The sequence below is a fragment of the Danio rerio genome, chromosome 17 (assembly GCF_049306965.1).
Source record: "Danio rerio strain Tuebingen ecotype United States chromosome 17, GRCz12tu, whole genome shotgun sequence".
Lineage (NCBI taxonomy): Eukaryota > Metazoa > Chordata > Actinopteri > Cypriniformes > Danionidae > Danio > Danio rerio.
Window position 1 is genome coordinate 29,444,019 of NC_133192.1, and position 17,489 is coordinate 29,461,507.

At 34.2% G+C, this 17,489-nt stretch overlaps 2 protein-coding genes across 5 annotated transcripts in view; one reads left to right on the forward strand and one right to left on the reverse strand.

Annotated features, from left to right (window-relative positions):
* The window catches only part of LOC141378579 (uncharacterized), a 173,503-nt gene that overhangs the window by 136,753 nt on the left and 19,261 nt on the right, over positions 1-17,489 (forward strand). For 3 of the 4 annotated variants that reach the window (XR_012393422.1, XR_012393421.1, XR_012393425.1), the window contains 2 exons: positions 10,515-10,635; positions 10,746-15,095. The exons of the other annotated variant lie outside the window; for it this stretch is intronic. The gene's annotated coding sequence lies outside the window, so the exon portion shown is untranslated. Of the gene's footprint in view, positions 1-10,514; positions 10,636-10,745; positions 15,096-17,489 lie in introns of those variants that run through there. 4 annotated transcript variants of the gene reach the window in all.
* On the reverse strand, positions 7,735-14,926 carry ptafr (platelet-activating factor receptor). The gene is made up of 2 exons (XM_001342336.7): positions 14,844-14,926; positions 7,735-11,260 (listed from the first exon to the last, which is right to left on the reverse strand). Exon 2 carries the CDS (start codon positions 11,233-11,235, stop codon positions 10,138-10,140), a length of 1,098 nt encoding a protein of 365 aa, XP_001342372.1. The 5' UTR covers positions 11,236-11,260; positions 14,844-14,926; the 3' UTR covers positions 7,735-10,137.

The following is a 17,489-nucleotide window of genomic DNA, read 5'->3' on the forward strand; positions in this document are numbered from 1 at the left end:
TCATGTTTCTAAAAGCTGGTTTAAACAAAGATAATATATAATCAGATTTTTTTTATACTTTAGGTCATGTGCTCTCAGGTCTTAAGGACTCTCGAGGTCAAAGTAATATGCAAGCTTTTGTTATATATGTTTTTTAATTACGATACAATTATAAATGTTGGTTGAACTTGTGATATAGGAACTAACATAACATAACATGTATTTCTTGTGTTTGTGATATATGCTCTGTATTACTTTGCTAATTAAGTCTACTACCACACACACACACACACACAGAGAGAGAGAGAGAGAGAGAGAGAGAGAGAGAGATACACAAATGTGTTCCTCAAGAATAATCAGTGCAGTGCAGATTTATGCAGAGTGTAGAAGAAAATACATTTAGCTCACTGGGGGCATCAAGAAAATGTTCACAGACTAATTTATTGTGACATTTTCATTAACTACTGATTTGAGGTAAAATTCCCCTCATCAGGGAGCAGTTTAAGCATTTAATGAGAATGTCCCTCAGAAACGAATGAAAATTGATTTATTTTACATTTTAGAGAAATGTTGAGTTAAACCTATTAAACCTCTTCAAACCTTTTTGTTATTATTTCCAGTTATACTTTATTACAGAATTATATAACAATGTATTTGTAACAGTTTATTTTGTTTAAAATAAACACATTATATTAATAAAATTTTAGTCTACAAGGACTAGGCGTGGGACGATAGCTGTTTTCAAGGTATACCGCATTTAGAAAAATCAAGGTTTTAAAACTGCCAAAAAAATCTACTATCTTCTGCTATCTATATCTATGTGTAAAATTTATTTATGTGTAATAAAAGAAATTATGCATACGTGTAATATACATACATATCGATGCAATCAGAATTATTAGCCCCCTTTGCATTTTTTCTTCTTTTTTAATATTTACTAAATGATGTTTAACAGAGCATGGAAATTTTAAGCTATATTTTTCTTGATTGTCTATAGAACAAACCATCGTTATACAATAACTTGCCTAATTACCCTAACCTGCCTAGTTAACCTAATTAACCTAGTTAAGCCTTTAAATGTCACTTTAAGCTGTATGGAAGTGTCTTGAAAAATATCTAATAAAATATTATTTACTGTCATCATGGCAAAGATAAAATAAATCAGTTATTAGAAATAAGTTATTAAAACTAATATGTTTAGAAATGTGTTAAAAAAAATCTTCTCTCTGTTGATTAGAAATTGGGGAAAAATAAACAAGCAGTCTAATAATTCAAGGGGGCCAATACTTCAACTATATATATATAGTCTAGGACAACAGTATCTCAGATATATTCAAAGATCCCGTTTTAAGTTTTAAGAAATCTGTGTTTTTTAAACTAATGAAGACAGCAGAAGTGCATAATTTTTTTTATTATTTAGCCTGAGATGTTTGCTGTTCCAAAATATTTTAGATGTTTCTCAGAATAAAATATATTGGCTGTATCAGAAATCACCTACTATTCAGTGTGCATTTGAATTTGAATTTAGTACTCGACCAATGGAAAGTACATTCTATACAGTATATAAATGTGAGTAGTATGAATAAAGCTCGGACAGACTACATCTATCAATTTGTCATGATCACATGACACACTAGCTTCACTTCCATTGATGAATTCTCTCACGGTGCATCATGGGATCACATAGCATCCATCTGATGTGCACTTCAGAATGTCGCCGGAGCTAGTAGCTTCTCGCATACTGTTTTTCGATTTCTATAAATTTGGGCATACTCAGCTTGCATACTGTATCCTGCGTACTATATAGTATGGAAGTATGCGATTTCAGACACAGCCATTGTGTTCAAAGTGGGAAAATAGTTATTGATTTTTACCCAGACATTTAAAAAGACTATGTTTTAGAGCAGTAATCACAAAACCGTGATATTTTTATCCAAGGTTATTACAGTTAGAATCTTATATCGGCCCATGTCTAACAAGGATTAAAACTTTCTTGTGTTTTTTGGGGGGCCTTTTTTAATTAATATATACAGCACTCAGCATAAATGAGTACACCCCAATTAGATAATAAACATTTATATCCATTTCTTGGTGAATATATTCAAAGTATTTTGATTCAAATGTGCAAAACTGATTTATTTAACAGTTATATTTATTAAAATAATAGTATGGTCACAAAATATGTTTAGAAATATTGCAAAAAAATATATTTAATATATTCCCTAACAAATAAATTCAGATGGTCTAATTTTTGGTATGTTGTCATTAGTTAGTTGTCATTAGTTGTTTTGTTGGAGCTCCATACTTGGCTTCAATACTTACTAATCTAATGTACATGCACAAAAATATAATATTGTATAGCATCCTATAGAAAATATCAATTTAAAAAATAGATTTGTGAGTGGTGTACTCATTTATACACCATGGCACTGTATATAGAGAGCTACAGTATAATTAGGTAACCAGCTGAAGCCCTTGTAAGAAAAGTTGTTCTGTTTTTATGTATTATGTTTATTTTCTTTAATCCCAATACTTGAACTTGAGATTACTTGAGAAATATGCAACAATCGCAAAGATAAAAAAGTTATTTTCATTTATTTTCTGAAAATAAATTCTTTCTATAATAAAACAAATATTAAGATCCCATATTAAGAGACCCATACCTAATAAAACCATTTAAAAAAATAGAAGTTTCAAGTGGTCTCTTATTTCTTCCTTTGCTGTATCTAATGTGTAGTGTGTGCATTTATATAAACTTATATTTAAACTTATATCAGTATCAGTTTAAATGCTGTAGGCTCATTTATTTAAAATAAATCTTTAAAAATAAATAATATAATATATAACAAAAATTTTGGCCTTCTTTTGAATGCTGTGGTTGCTCATTTGTCCTGTGTGGTTGGCAAAAGTGACTTCATGTACCACATCTCTCCGTGTGAAGTGGAAACATATATACAGAATATAAATATTTTATACATTATATACATTTTATATATTATATACATGATATAAATATTTATCAAGCATTTATCAAGCACTATTGACAAACCTATAGGAATTACATAACTATAAATTCTCCACCTTTAAAAGCAGCCCCACCTCTAGATGATTTAGACCACATTAGAAAGAACATGCTGAAAAATTAATGACAGTGCTTGAGCATAAATAAATTCTCACATCCCGTATGATTTATCCATTAACCTTCATTGTTAATAACCAAGACATTTTTCTTTCCTCTCCACCCACCCATTTTTGAGGTGTGGTTCAAAATGTTGTTCTGTGGTGATCCACATGCCACATATGCTGTCAATTAAACTTTCACTGATCATATAAATAAATCAACATGTTGAAGTGGCTGATGCAAAGATTTTAAAGGAATATTTTTTGAGTAGTTTCTGAATTTTGCATTTTTAGGACAGTATTTCTGTATTCATGCAAGTCGGGTTTGGAACAACATGAGGGTTATTATATTATGGTTAAAGATAACCAGACTTTTGTTTTGGCTTAAAAATCTCTGTGTGTTCATTTTCAGTCTTTTTAGTCTTTGTTTTATTAAAATAATTTCACAAATAATATACACTCACTGGCCAAACATAACCCAATCACATATCAAATGTTGAAGTCAGAATTATTAGGCCCCTGTATATTTTTCTCTAATTTCTGTTTAACGAAAAGTTTTTTTACACATTTCTAAAGATAATAGTTTTAATAACTCATTTCTAATACCTGATTTCGTTTATTATACTTTTATATAATACTTTTTTTGTCAATGGGGTGGCTCAGTGCTGTCACCTCACAGCAAGAAGATTGCTGGTTCGAGCTTTGGCTGGATCAGTTGACGTTTCTGTGTGGAGTTTGCATGTTCTCCCTGCGTTTGCGTGGGTTTCCTCCAGGTGCTCCGGTTTCCCCCACAGTCCAAAGACATGCGGTACAGGTGAATTGGGTAGCCTAAATTGCCCTTAGTGTATGAATGTGAATGAGTGTATATGGATGATTCCCAGAGATGGATTGCAGCTGGAAGGGCATCGGCTGCATAAAACATATGCTGGATAAATTGGCGGTTCAATCCACTGTGGCAACCCCAGATTAATAAAGGGACTAAGCCGAAAAGAAAATGAATGAATGAATAAATAATACTATTTTTATATTTTTCACTTGTATTGAGCTTAAACATTTACATGTAAATGCTTAACTTTGTTAATTAGGCAAGACATTGTTTGTGAGACAATAATATAATATACAGTTAAGGTCAGAATTATTAGCCCACTTTGATTTTTTTTCTTCTTTTTAAAATATTTTCCAAATGATGTTTTACAGAGCAAGGAAATTTTCACAGTATGTCTGATAGTCTGATAATATTTTTTCTTCTGGAAAAAAGTATTTTTTGTTTCATTTTGGCAAGAATAAAAGCAGTTTTTAATGTTTTAAACACCATTTAAAGGTCAAAAGTATTAGCCCTTTTAAGATATATTTTTTTCTTATCTTTCTACAGAACAAACCATCGTTATACAGTAACTTGCCTTATAACCCTAACCTGCCTAGTTAACCTAATTAACCTAGTTAAACCTTTAGATGTCACTTTAAGCTGTAAAAAAGTGTCTTGAAAAATATCTTGTCAAATATTATGTACTGTCATCATTGCAAAGATAAAATAAATCAGTTATTAGAAATGGGTTATTAAAACTATTATGTTTAGAAATGTGTTGGAGAAATCTTTTCTCTGGGGAAATTGGGGAAAAAATAAACAAATGTTCTAAAAATTAATATTTTAATTTTAATATAAAAAATTAATAATATGTATATATATATATATATATATATATATATATATATATATATATATATATATATATATATATATATATATATATATATATATAGGGGGGCTAATAATATTGACCTTAAATTTTTTTTAACTGCTTTACTTGTAACTGAAATAAAACAAATAAAAGAATATTATAGGAAACTGTGAAAATGTCATTGCTATGTTGGACGTCATTTAGAAAATATTTGAAAAAGCAAAACAAATTCACAGGAGGGCTAATAATTCTGACTTCAACTGTACGTTGTGAAGCGAACAACCTAGGCTCATTCTGAAAACGTATCGCTAAATTCATTTCTGGAGAGTGCCAATTAAGTCCAAGGAGGTATGTTTTGTTATCGTGAATCCACCAGGCCGATGTGTATGCTCTTTCAAATTTTGCCATTTGCGCCTGCGACTTTCAAATAAATCCGCCAATGTCAACTGACTGACTGACCGATCAACTGACCTACCCTCTTCCTTCCCTAAATCCAAGCGATAGTGTTTTCAAAAGCACCGATTTACCCACCCACCCACTTTCCTAAACCCAACCAACAAAGTTTTCAAAAGCAATCAAGAAAAAAAGCCTTCTGATTTTTATCATGTTTTTAGATCTTACCACATTCTCATCCTGTGATTTACTTGTTTATTACTTTTTTTTTTTGGCTTTTGTTTTTGTCTTATCTGCTTTCTGAAACCATTCTTCCAGTCAAACCCCATCATAACAGTCAACTCCGCTCCGGGTCACAAGTTTGCCGGTGTACGTTGCAAGCAGCCATACGTACAGTAGCTCTGGCTACATAATTAGTGAAATGTACAGTATATAGGGCTACATTTTCATAATTAACCTGTGCTTAAAAGCATCAAAATCCTAAATGCATCAGAAATTGGTGACTTTGAACATGGCATGATTGTTAAAGCAATACAGGCTGGTCTTAGTATTCTAGAAAATGCTAATCTACTTAGGGTTTTACACAAAGCCATCTCTATAGGTCTTCCAGTGAATGATCCAGAAAAAAAGGAATGCACTTGTCTCTCAGCAGGATAATGCTCCATGTACTCAAAGCAAACTGGTTTCTTAAACATAACAATAAGTTTCAGTTGACTCAAATTGCCTTCACTGTCATCAGATCATCTCAATCCTAAGGTATGTGGTGGAACAAGATTTTCATCATGGATTTGCAGCCAACAAATCTCCAGTAACTGTGAGATGCCATCACGTAAACATGGATCAAATCCAGCATCTTATCAAATCTATGCAAAGAAGAATTAAGTACTGTAAGTCCTGAAGACAGAGGAAGTGCAGCATTACAGCCAGCGTGTTTAGTAGTAGTATGATTAGTACTTTATCGGTTATATCTATTAAGGTAATCCCATGCAGGGAGGCTCCCTTTTTTTTTTTTTTAAATCACCACTGGAGGTCACTAATGCATGCATTATTAAACTAGTTCAACTCATTGATAGGACAGGAGAAATCTTCCTTTACTAAGCCTTTTGGAGTTCTGAAAAACGGACTACCTATTCAAAAGGTATGGCAAAATAAAGAGCACACAGAAAAACAAATATATATAGTTTCATAAATTTATTTTCACCATTTAACACTTAACATGACATACAAAGACTTATATCAAGCATCAATGATATGAATAAGTATAAAAACACTGAAGTATGTGAGAGGAGTCTTTCGTCACAACAGTCCTTCAATTAGTTCTTCATTTCTGAAGCATAAAGAGATGACTTGGTCTTGGTCAACATGCACTTTCACTGAATGGAAAAAACCCACAAGTGCCAACGTTATACTTTATGTTGCACAGAAAGTCAAACTGAAACAACACTAGGTTGAGTCAAAGAAGACTTATTTTTAGCTGACCCATGCCTTTTAATATAGGAGTGTACTAAACACCTTATCAAACAATCTGCTTAATGCAGAAGTTTATAAGAGTTAAATATTCCTCAGAAGCAGCTGCCATACAAGCATATGCTATTATAAAATGTGTTAATACCACAAACAAGCAATGCTGAACATCGTTTAATAAATCCCCAAAGATCAAATATAAAACACTGCTCATATACACATGATAAGAAATTACAAGACATGGCTTGAAATTTAAGAACGAAAGTCTTGTTGTGCTATGCATTATATGTCAAGCACACATATACAACAGATATCAGCAGTACATGACATGTATATATATATATACAGTTGAAGTCAGAATTAACAGCCCCCCCCCTGAATTATTAGCTCCTTTTATTTTTTTCCCCCCAATTTCTGTTTAATGGAGAGAACACATTTATAAACACTGTTTCCTAAAACAAGTTTTAATAACTCATTTCTAAAAACTGATTTATTTTATCTTTGCCATGATAACAGTAAATATTATTTTACTAGATATATTTCAAGACACTTCCATACAGCTTAAAGTGACATTTAATGGCTTAACTAGGTTAATTAGATTAACTAAGCAGGTTAGGGTAATTAGGCAAGTTATTGTATAACGATGGTTTGTTCTGTAGACTCTAAAAAAAAATATATATATATATATATATATTTTTTTTTTTTTTTAATTAAAACTGCTTTTATTCTAGCCGAAATAAAACAAATTAGACTTTCTCAGAAAAAAAATATATTATCAGACATACTGTGAAAATTTCCCTGCTCTGTTAAACGTCATTTGAAAGATATTTAAAAGATAAAATAAAATTCAAAAGGGGGCTAATAATTCTGACTTTAACTGTATATCACATCCAGTTTAATAAATAACTTCACAGCACTATAAAATGCCAGTTGATGAAATGATCTTCAGCAGTTCACAGATGCAACATATCAAACTTCTTTTGTAAAAAAAAAAAAAAAAAAAAAAAAAAAAATATATATATATATATATATATATATATATATATATATATATATATATATATATATATATATATATATATATATATATATATTATTTCATAGTTATTTCATTATAGAACGAAATGTTTAATAAGGTATCGTGAACTAATGTTGAACAAATGTTTTACAGCATTGTTTGAGTTAAATGTTATAAATAAACTACAGTTCATTGTTGATTCATCTTAGTTCATACTGTGTTCGCTGATTTAAACACCTTGATATATAAAAATGTAAAAGTATACAGAATGTGGAAATTAAAACCAGATCTAGATCAATGCTGTAAATTGTTTGTGATTGGTTGTTTATAATAACGATAACAAATTAGACCAACTAATGTTGTAAATTTAAATCTCACTAAAACAAGTACTGGGCAGTTTACTGGTCATTGTTAAAGGTCTAAGTGCACATTTCAAGGGTATGTGCATGAGTTCCTCATTTCGAAGAATTGCAAAAGAACAAATTTCCTGTGTGGAAATCTATTTAGGACAAAATCTAACCCACAGAAATTCTCCTCGCAGATTTACTTCACTAAAAGAAAGGCAGTACAATAAATATTTGTTGTCACAGTGGCATGAGGCACAAATCAAACGACCTCTTCTTTTATAAAGTGCAATTCATATGACAAATAATCCAGACTCCAAAGTAACATCAATATCCTCCTACGTGATGGATAGTGAAGCTATTTGACAGGAAATAGACTACATCAGCACTAAAATAACCAATGACAGCTATCTTCTTATCACCTCTAGCTTTCTTCAGGTCAACCACCAACATCCTTTTTATTCACATGTGCCTTATTCTTACTCAACCATGTCTTCTGATAACATCATGTTTTCAATATTCTTATGGCAATAATAAACACCACAACATATTTATGGAGAATACAAATCCTTTAACACATAGCACATTTTTCTACCCGTTTAGATATTAAGATCAATTTCACCAAGACTAGTGCAGACAAGTTCGTGGCATTGTTTTACCATCACACATTCACCCTTATGTTGTTCTAAGCCTATATGACTGTCATTATTCTGTGGAACTGTTAGTAATGTTAGTAATATTGTTATACAACTAATATTGTTATACAAGTTTGTAATGTCATTAAAATGATGTTAGACAGTAAATGATGAAACACTTTTATTTTTGGGTCAAGTATCAGAATCAACTCTGGTAAGAGTTTAATAGTTCATTATATAAATTATGTACATCTTAAATAATTATGCTTAAAATTATTAGACGTTTAAATGAGTTGTTAACACACATCATACATCATAACTCAACTCTTGTGATTGGCAGTTACTAGAATGCATTGACATTGGTTTGTAAAGATTTACATGCAGCTTTAGTGCAGGGTGTCTGCAGGGTCTTAAAAATATTAAAAGTTGATAAGTTAATTTAGAGGCCCTTAAAAAGTGTTTAAAAGTCTTAAATGCTATTTTACAAGGTATTACATTTTGCATTAGCATGCTAAAGCTTGCCTGAATTTAATCTGGGAGTATTGGAATGTTGTGTAGCTTATGAAATCGATCAAGTCCTGCTAGATTTGACTTCACACTGCTTTGTTTTCTGCAGTAAGCAGGCCAACACTATAATTCCTGCAGCTTTTTTTAATCAGTATATGAATAACGTTTTAATTTAAAATTTGTTTCTTACAGTCAGCATTTAGTAAATATGCTGTAAATTAAAATGTGGCCAATGTTACTGGTTAAAACCTAATGTGGTGATGAGGTCTTCAATTGTATTAAAAGTCTTTAAAAACCTCTTCAATGTATTGAATTTTCCTCTCTGATCTCAGTATATAGCCTGTAGAGGACATTCAAAAAACCCACAAGAGCATGTTCACTTACTTTTATGATGTATGGATGCCCATTTTGAAGCAAAGCTGGAAAAAAATCAGGAATTTACTATAACTTAGTTTGTGTTCTCCTAAAATAAGTAAGGCGAATAGATTGACGTATGACTTTCACTTTTGGGTGAAATTCCACTGAAACTACAAACAGTCTGAACAGGACTCTGACCAAGTGTTTCCAAAGTCATTGCACTCAAACAGCCATCTCTGAAACACCTCTCGGCAGTATGCTCAAGCATTCTGTTTGAATGGGGAAACATCAAATTCTCCAAAACTGCTTGTCAAGCTTATGATTACATTTCATATTAGGAATCACAAGTAAAATTAAACAACAACTGTCTCTTTAGTTTTTTTCTAAACATCCAAATCAAACAAAATCTGCAGAAACTCATGTCTGGTTCGAGCCCCTCCCCCGGAGACTAGTCAGTCTATAGTGATCAATAATTGGCTCCTGTACTAGAAGGCGGGCTTTTTTCGCCATATAGCGATCGATGATTGTCTCCTGTACTAGAAGGCGGGCTTTATTCGCCCCATTGACCACTAGACTTTTCCCCATTCAAAAAGATACGAGTGACATGTCTTGTGTATTCTATAGTCTTTGGTATTTCCCAGCTATGCTTTCTCTTCATCTACAGCATTGACAATGCTCTGATGTCTACTCTTCAGTGATATACCTGTGCTTAACGTGTAACGTGAGCAGTTTTTCCTATTCTTCATCTTTGTGAAATGATTTTCGAGGTACTTGCGAAATTTTGTGGTAGCGAAGCAATACACCAATGGGTCTAGGAGACAGTTGATCCCCATAAGCATGAGGGTGATCTGATGGGCATCGTTTAAGGTTTGGTGAGTCCATGTGGACCAATACTTCTTCAGTTGCAGCACTGACAAAACCCAGGGACCTTGCACCACATGATGGGGTAGGAAACAGATTACAAACACGCCAATGACGGCACACAACATCCTCAAAGCTCTTCGTTTGGTCCCGCCAGGACGTCGTCCTGTGCTGGCTCGAGGCTGACTGATGGGTTGAGACAGAAGAGCTCGAGCGATGGAGATGTTGCAGATAATCACCATTAAGAAAACAAGGAAGAACAAGCCAATAATGCTGAAGTGAGTGATGACCAATACGTTTTTTGTATTTTCATCTGTGTAGTGGTAACCCTCAAAACAGCGTTGCATGGACCTGTTCATTCTTTGTTCCTTCTGAATTCCCTCTTTAGTAAGTTGAGGAATCGATGCTGAAAGGATGAAAGCCCAGATGAGCACTGAGATGATCGCTCCACGTTTCCAGCAGTCAGAAGAGGCTGCCTTTAGGGGTTTGGTAACAGCCCAGTAACGGTTAATGCTGATGACAGTGAGGAATAGAATAGAGCCATAGGTGTTAATAAAGAAAAATGTGCCTGTGATACGACAGAAGGCTTCTGTGGATCTCCAGTGACCTTCATGCATGTAGTAGTCAATCCAGAACGGTAGAGCAGACACAAACAACAGGTCTGCGACAGTCAAGTTGGTCATGTAGATCCGAATCTCATTCATGGCTTTAGACTCCCGCATGCGGTGAAGCACATAGAGAGCATAGCAGTTGGCTATCAACCCCAAGACGAAGACCACACCATAGAAAATGGGAAAGAGAGTGTAACGGAACCTTGAATCGATGATTTCAGTGTCGTTGGTATTTTCGGTCCATTTAGTAGACGACATGTTTTCCATCCTGGCTATCTGCAAAGAAAGCAGACTGACAAAACAACATACAATTACATTAGATTTCACCCAATATTTTCGATGTCATTCATTCATTCATTTTCTTTTCGGCTTAGTCCCTTTATTAATCCAGGGACGCCACAGCGGAATAAACCGCCAACTTATCCAGCACATTTTTTTACGCAGCGGATGCCCTTCCAGCCGCAACCCATCTCTGGGAAACATCCACACACACATTCACACACACACTCATACACTACGGACAATTTAGCCGACCCAATTCACCTGTACTGCATGTCTTTGGACTGTGGGGGAAATCTAGACCAACCGGAGGTAAGCCATGTAAACACAGGGAGAACATGCAAACTCCACACAGAAATGCCAACTAGGCCAAGGATCGAACCAGTGACCTTCTTGCTGTGAGGCGACAGCACTACCTACTGCTTGGCCCATATTTTCGATGTGTTTATTTAAAAAAATAAAACAATATTATCTGATCATTGATTGAAATCTAGTGCTGCTAACCAGTATATACTTGAGGTAAATCAGAATGCAGGTTTCGTTGTCAATAACATTCCCGTTGATTGAAATCAGAAGTGTGCTAGGTAGAAAATATGGGAATATGCTTCTTTATATAAACAAATAAATAGACAACACATTAAATCAGTAACCTGAAAGAAATATAACTGTAATATCAATTATTGCTAAACTTGCTTATTTTATGTACTCGATTTTATGATGTCTTATGATTCAGATCAGAACATGCAGAAAATCAGGAGAGGAGTCTTTTTTTAGCAGAAACTACAAATATGGCCATGTTTCTGCAAAAGAATTGCTGAACTGTTTTTTTTTTTTTGTAGTATACTTAGATTACTGTTTGCTGTTATTTGAGTCTGAGTTAGATTAGTATGGTAACTGGTATTTAGTGTTAAGTTACTGTAGTAAGATTAGGTGGCATAAGTTTTACTGTTAATTTATAATGAAAATTTATAATTTTGTTTTTTAGATATATTTTTGTATTTACTTACAATTTAAACTTGTAATGTATTAATGAAATTAATTCTTTCTTTAATAAAAATGCCATATTTAATGTCATCAACCAGCAGGCACACAACATCATAAGATGCTGTAATATTAAGTTAGATTTAGGTCATGACGTCAGGTTAGGGCTGTGCAATTAATCGAAATCACAAACGGGATTTGAAACATTGCGATTAGATAATCTCAAGAGGCTGAGACATGAAATATATTTGTATTATTTATTTCCCCTGCCCAGAGCAAATGCATGACTGCCATCTGTGTGATAGTCTTACTAGCCAATTGAGTAATGAGTGTTTTGCTAATTAGTCCACTGAAAGTATTGCCAGTGACATAATCTAGCAGCAAGCAACAGCAAAGTACAATTTCGAAGTTGTTTCAGCCATGTTCTGTCATAAGTGTTCTGTATTTTTATAAGCTATATCTCCCTTATTTGAGTTCAACTTGCTAACAGAAATAAAATGTCATTTTTTTTTATTTGTGTTCCATTTGTGTATCAATTCCTGTTTTAACTAACACTCACTTAATTTTAGCAGTAAGAAGCTATGACACAGATTGCAAAATTCAATGTGTAGCCAGTGTAAGGACATTTTTTATTTTGACGTCCAATAATGGCGTTACGTTGATATTTGGTTGATTTTAGGTTGTGTTGGAAAGTGACCAAAATCCAATGTCTGATAGATGTCATGGTGGTAACGTCCACACAATGTCAAAATGTAACATGATAAGATATTGATATTTGGTTGATTTCAGGTTAGACATTGGACATTGACGTCGGCCTGACGTTGGATTCTGACGTCAACTCGATTTCCAAAAAAAAATCTAACATCCCTATGACATTAGGGTACAAGGTCAATATGCCGTCATGTTGATGTCCTCTGCCTGCAGGGCCAGTTATCATTTGGCAGGCCAGGTACCATTTTAAAAGTATAAACACTTTTAAAAGCAGTAAATGTTTTCATAGTGTCACAGAACCATAATATGGACTCTTTCTGTTTAGATGAAATGTTTGAGGGGTATTTGCAGTTCATGTTTGCATTGAACAATAGCATAAACACACAGTCTAGAGATGTATTTCCTGCAAGTTAAACTTATTTCCTCAACCTCGTTTTCATAATGTGTGAGATGCTGCAAAATACTGTTAATTAATTACAGAATTTACAACCAATCACATGTGTTTTTACCCACTTAAACAAGCATTTACACTGAGAGATTAAACAGTAAAAACATTACCAATGATGATATTTACATGACATGCACTGTATGCTTCCTATACTTTTACTATACTATAAGTGCAATTGACTTCACATTACACAGAGATAGATGAAAAAAAAATCACACGTCACTTTCATGAAATGTGGGAGAAAAGCAACATCTGTTTTCTCTGGCGCACAGCGAGAACAGATATGCATTCTTTTTTCTTATCGTTACATTTACTGAAAGCTACAGCATTTGGGTTTTTGTATCATTGCATATTTATCTGCAATCTCCTATAAGCAGGAAGTGAATCAGTGAAGCTGCATTTTATGTAAACCACGACCCTATGCTACAACAGTAGTTTCAAAGGACTTATGTCAGATTACCATCACACTTCTTATGCAAAATTCTTGAAACAGATTTTCTAGTTGCATTCATTTATTTGTGCATGTGTTTCTTATTCTTTTAATACACATACAGACAGCAAATTCTTGACTTTAATTTTTTTTTAGTTTCTATCACCACCCATGATATTAACTGGACATTATTTATCAATTATTTAGCAACCGAAAAGTATTATGAGAACCCAAACACTACTGAGTAGAATGGGGGAAAACTTGATATTGCATATATACTTTTAAACACGTCGCATATTTAAAATTTATATAGCATCGTCGTCGTGGCATCATTATACAGTAGACTTTCTGTCTGAAATGCTATTTGTGGTTTTATTAACTTTTTACTAAGCAAAAAAAATATTATTATACTTTAATTTTGTTAACAGGACAGAATTCACAGACACAGCACCTGTTACACCTAGCTCCGGGTTCCCCTAAAATATAGTTTTCAGCACCACATATGTGCCATTATTGCTTATTTGCATTGCAACATCCGCACTGTTCTGACGACATGCTTTCCATTTAGGTATTTCATCCCACGAGGCATCTTTATTGCCTATGAAACATACAGTGGGCTTTTCCGGCATTACATGTTCCTCGTTTACATTGTGGGAATTTTGTTGTCTTACACCAATAAACGTGTTTCGCAATACGCAAAACAGAACAATGATCGTTAACGTATTGTAGTTGTAATGAAGCACCAACAAACTCTTGAGATAAAAAAAAGATACATGTAGGACTATGACAGTTCGACTCGCTTTTTCTGAGTCGTATGATATCTGAACAAAATTTTGACTAAGCAAGACGATGAGACAAGAAGTAAACACGAGTAGCCTATATACTGTGAGAGATAGCATCTAACGTTAGTATGTCACATAAGAAGCGAGCGGTTTTTGTCACTTCATCGCCCACAGTACAGACACGGTGTAAGTAGCTTTTTTTATTTGAGAATGAGCATAAAGTTGCATTTATCCTTTGACCTACCTTATAAATGCCAGTGAGTGAAGGTGCTGCTCGCGCTGCTCTTTTAGAAACTTTCAACTCTTCGTCGTATCTGAAACGCAGTTACACCTCTTTCTTTCACGCCTTCAGCTCTCTCTCTCTCTCTCTCTCTCTCTCTCTCTCTCTCTCTCTTTCTCTCTCTCTCTTTCTCTAGATGTAGCCAAGGAAATTAAACTAAATAAGCAATAAAATAAAATAACAAGTGTGAGAAAGTGTCATTTGGTGTGCCATAGCAAAAAAAGAAAAACTCATAATAATGTACAAATATCATAAGAACGATTTATCTTTATTGTTGGACACTTCTTAATATAGTGATATTTATTGTATATGAAAATACATAATAATTTTCATCTTTTTAAATATTTTTCTTTTTTATCAACATTTTAATAACCATGTGTCACAACAAAATGTAACAATTAGTGGTTCCAAAAAAAGTAATATTTTATTAAGAAAAAATAGGGGACAGGGGGAGTCATAGTGGCGCAGTGGGTAGCATGATTGCCTCAGCAAGAAAGTCGCTGCAGTGTCTCTTTCCCCCACAGTTCAAAGACATGTGCAATAGGTGAATCGAATAAGCTAAGTTGTCTGTAGTATATGTGTGTGTCTGAGTGTGAATGGGTGTTTACCAGTGTTGGGTTGCAGCTGAAAGAGCATCCGCTGCGTAAACATATGCTGGATAAGTTGGCGGTTCATTCTGCTGTAGCAACCCCTGATTAATAAAGGGACTAAGCCGAAAAGAAAATGAATAAATGAATGAAAATAAGTGCAACTTTACACTTTTTTTAAAACAAAAATCATAACTATCAAGGAAATCATTGCAAATGTAGCACATTCTTATTAAAAGCAAATATGTTTGCAAAATTTATAATTATTGACACCCTTATGAATTTATATAAGAAATATATTTTTTGAGGAATCTTTCATTGCTATTTGACTTTTGGTCAGATTACTATAGCTGCAAAAATACAAACAAGGAACAGTCTGATCAGGCTGTTAAAATAAATGTCAAAAATCATTCTGACAATACAGCTGACTCTTCAGGAAGCAACTGAATTAATTTTTGTTCAATTTGTTACTGTTTTTTATTTGCATGTGTTTTATTAATTTGCATGTATTTCAGCTCTCTCAGCCACCTTTGGATCATAATCATGGGGGAAACACTTTAAGTTCAATTCAATTCATTTTTTTTCTATTGTGCTTTTTTACAATGTAGATTGTGTCAAAGCAGCTTAACATTGATGACGGAAAGAGAATAAAAACCATAACAACAGCCCCGATTGCGGAGACTAGAGGTAGAATGCTGGTGTACTTCTAACTACATTAAAGCGCACCCATTTTACCCCTTTTACAAGATGTAGGATAAGCCTTTGGTGTCTCTAGAATGTGTCTGTAAAGTTTCAGCTCAAAATACTCATCAGATTATTTATTAAAGCCTCCAGAATCTGCTCATTTTGCTGTCTGAGTATACAGTTACTGTTTTTGGAGCCTGTGACTTTAAATGAAAATGAACTGCTTCTGCCTGCCCACCTCTCCCATGTCCATGCCTGCTTCTCATCATGCATTACGTCAGATAAATAGCACAGAAACAGACACTGATTACGCTGAAATACAGTTTATTAGTCATATATACCAAGTTAATTTGATTTATTTGTTGGCGAGTTTATTCAAGCCTATCTGAAATGATGAGTCTCACACAAATTGCGTTTGCAGCACACACACACATGCAGACCTGGATGCAGGCCTGTTGCAGTGCAATCTGAGCTGCATCCAATGATTTTTAATGCACTCACTTAACCCCACCCCTAACCCTACCCCTCACAGTGATGTCACGCACTCTATTGAGTAAATTGTGTCTGACATTGCATCGCTGAGGAATGCAATCTCAGCTTGCATCATAAAGGCTGCATCCAAATACTATTGGAGAAAACCGCATTCCTGCGTCACAATGCGGTGGGCCTCAAAATCACTGGGATTGGGGTCCTGTTTTAATTAATTATTCCAATATGACAGTGGACACATATACATACAGACAGTTCTGTCCAAACAGTTTCCGAAAGTTTAATCATAGGTGCTCTTTAAAACTGATTCAGTTCAGTTTAGTATAATATCAGTGTCAATGTCGATATTCAGTTCAGTTAAGTATAAATGTCAATGTTGATTGCTGATCCACTGTAGTAGGCACGTGCACACATAGGGCTCAACCTGTGCAGTGCACATGCCCTTTTTAGTCTTGGATATAAAGTGCCCTTCCAAAATGATCAAAAGTGCCCCCGCGACGCGACACACCCTCCGTCCCGCCCTTCAGTAGGCGCGTGACAACACCGCTCTTGAGTACGCGCGCTCAATAGGGTGTTACGCCCTATTTACATGGGGCGTCAGCGTCAACGCTTCCCATTCACTTTGAATGGGTGACGTCAGGCGTTGCCGAACTGCATTGTGGATCCATTGGCGCCGCTTCAGAAGCTCGCTGCAGAAGTTGGGACTAGCTCAACTTTTCAAGCGCCGATGAAAGCGTCAGCCAATCAGATCACTGTATGCAAATACACCAGCTCAGACAGTGGCCTATTGCTGACTGAATTTCATTGGCTGATGCTTTTATGACGATTGCTTCAGACCCAACTTCAGACA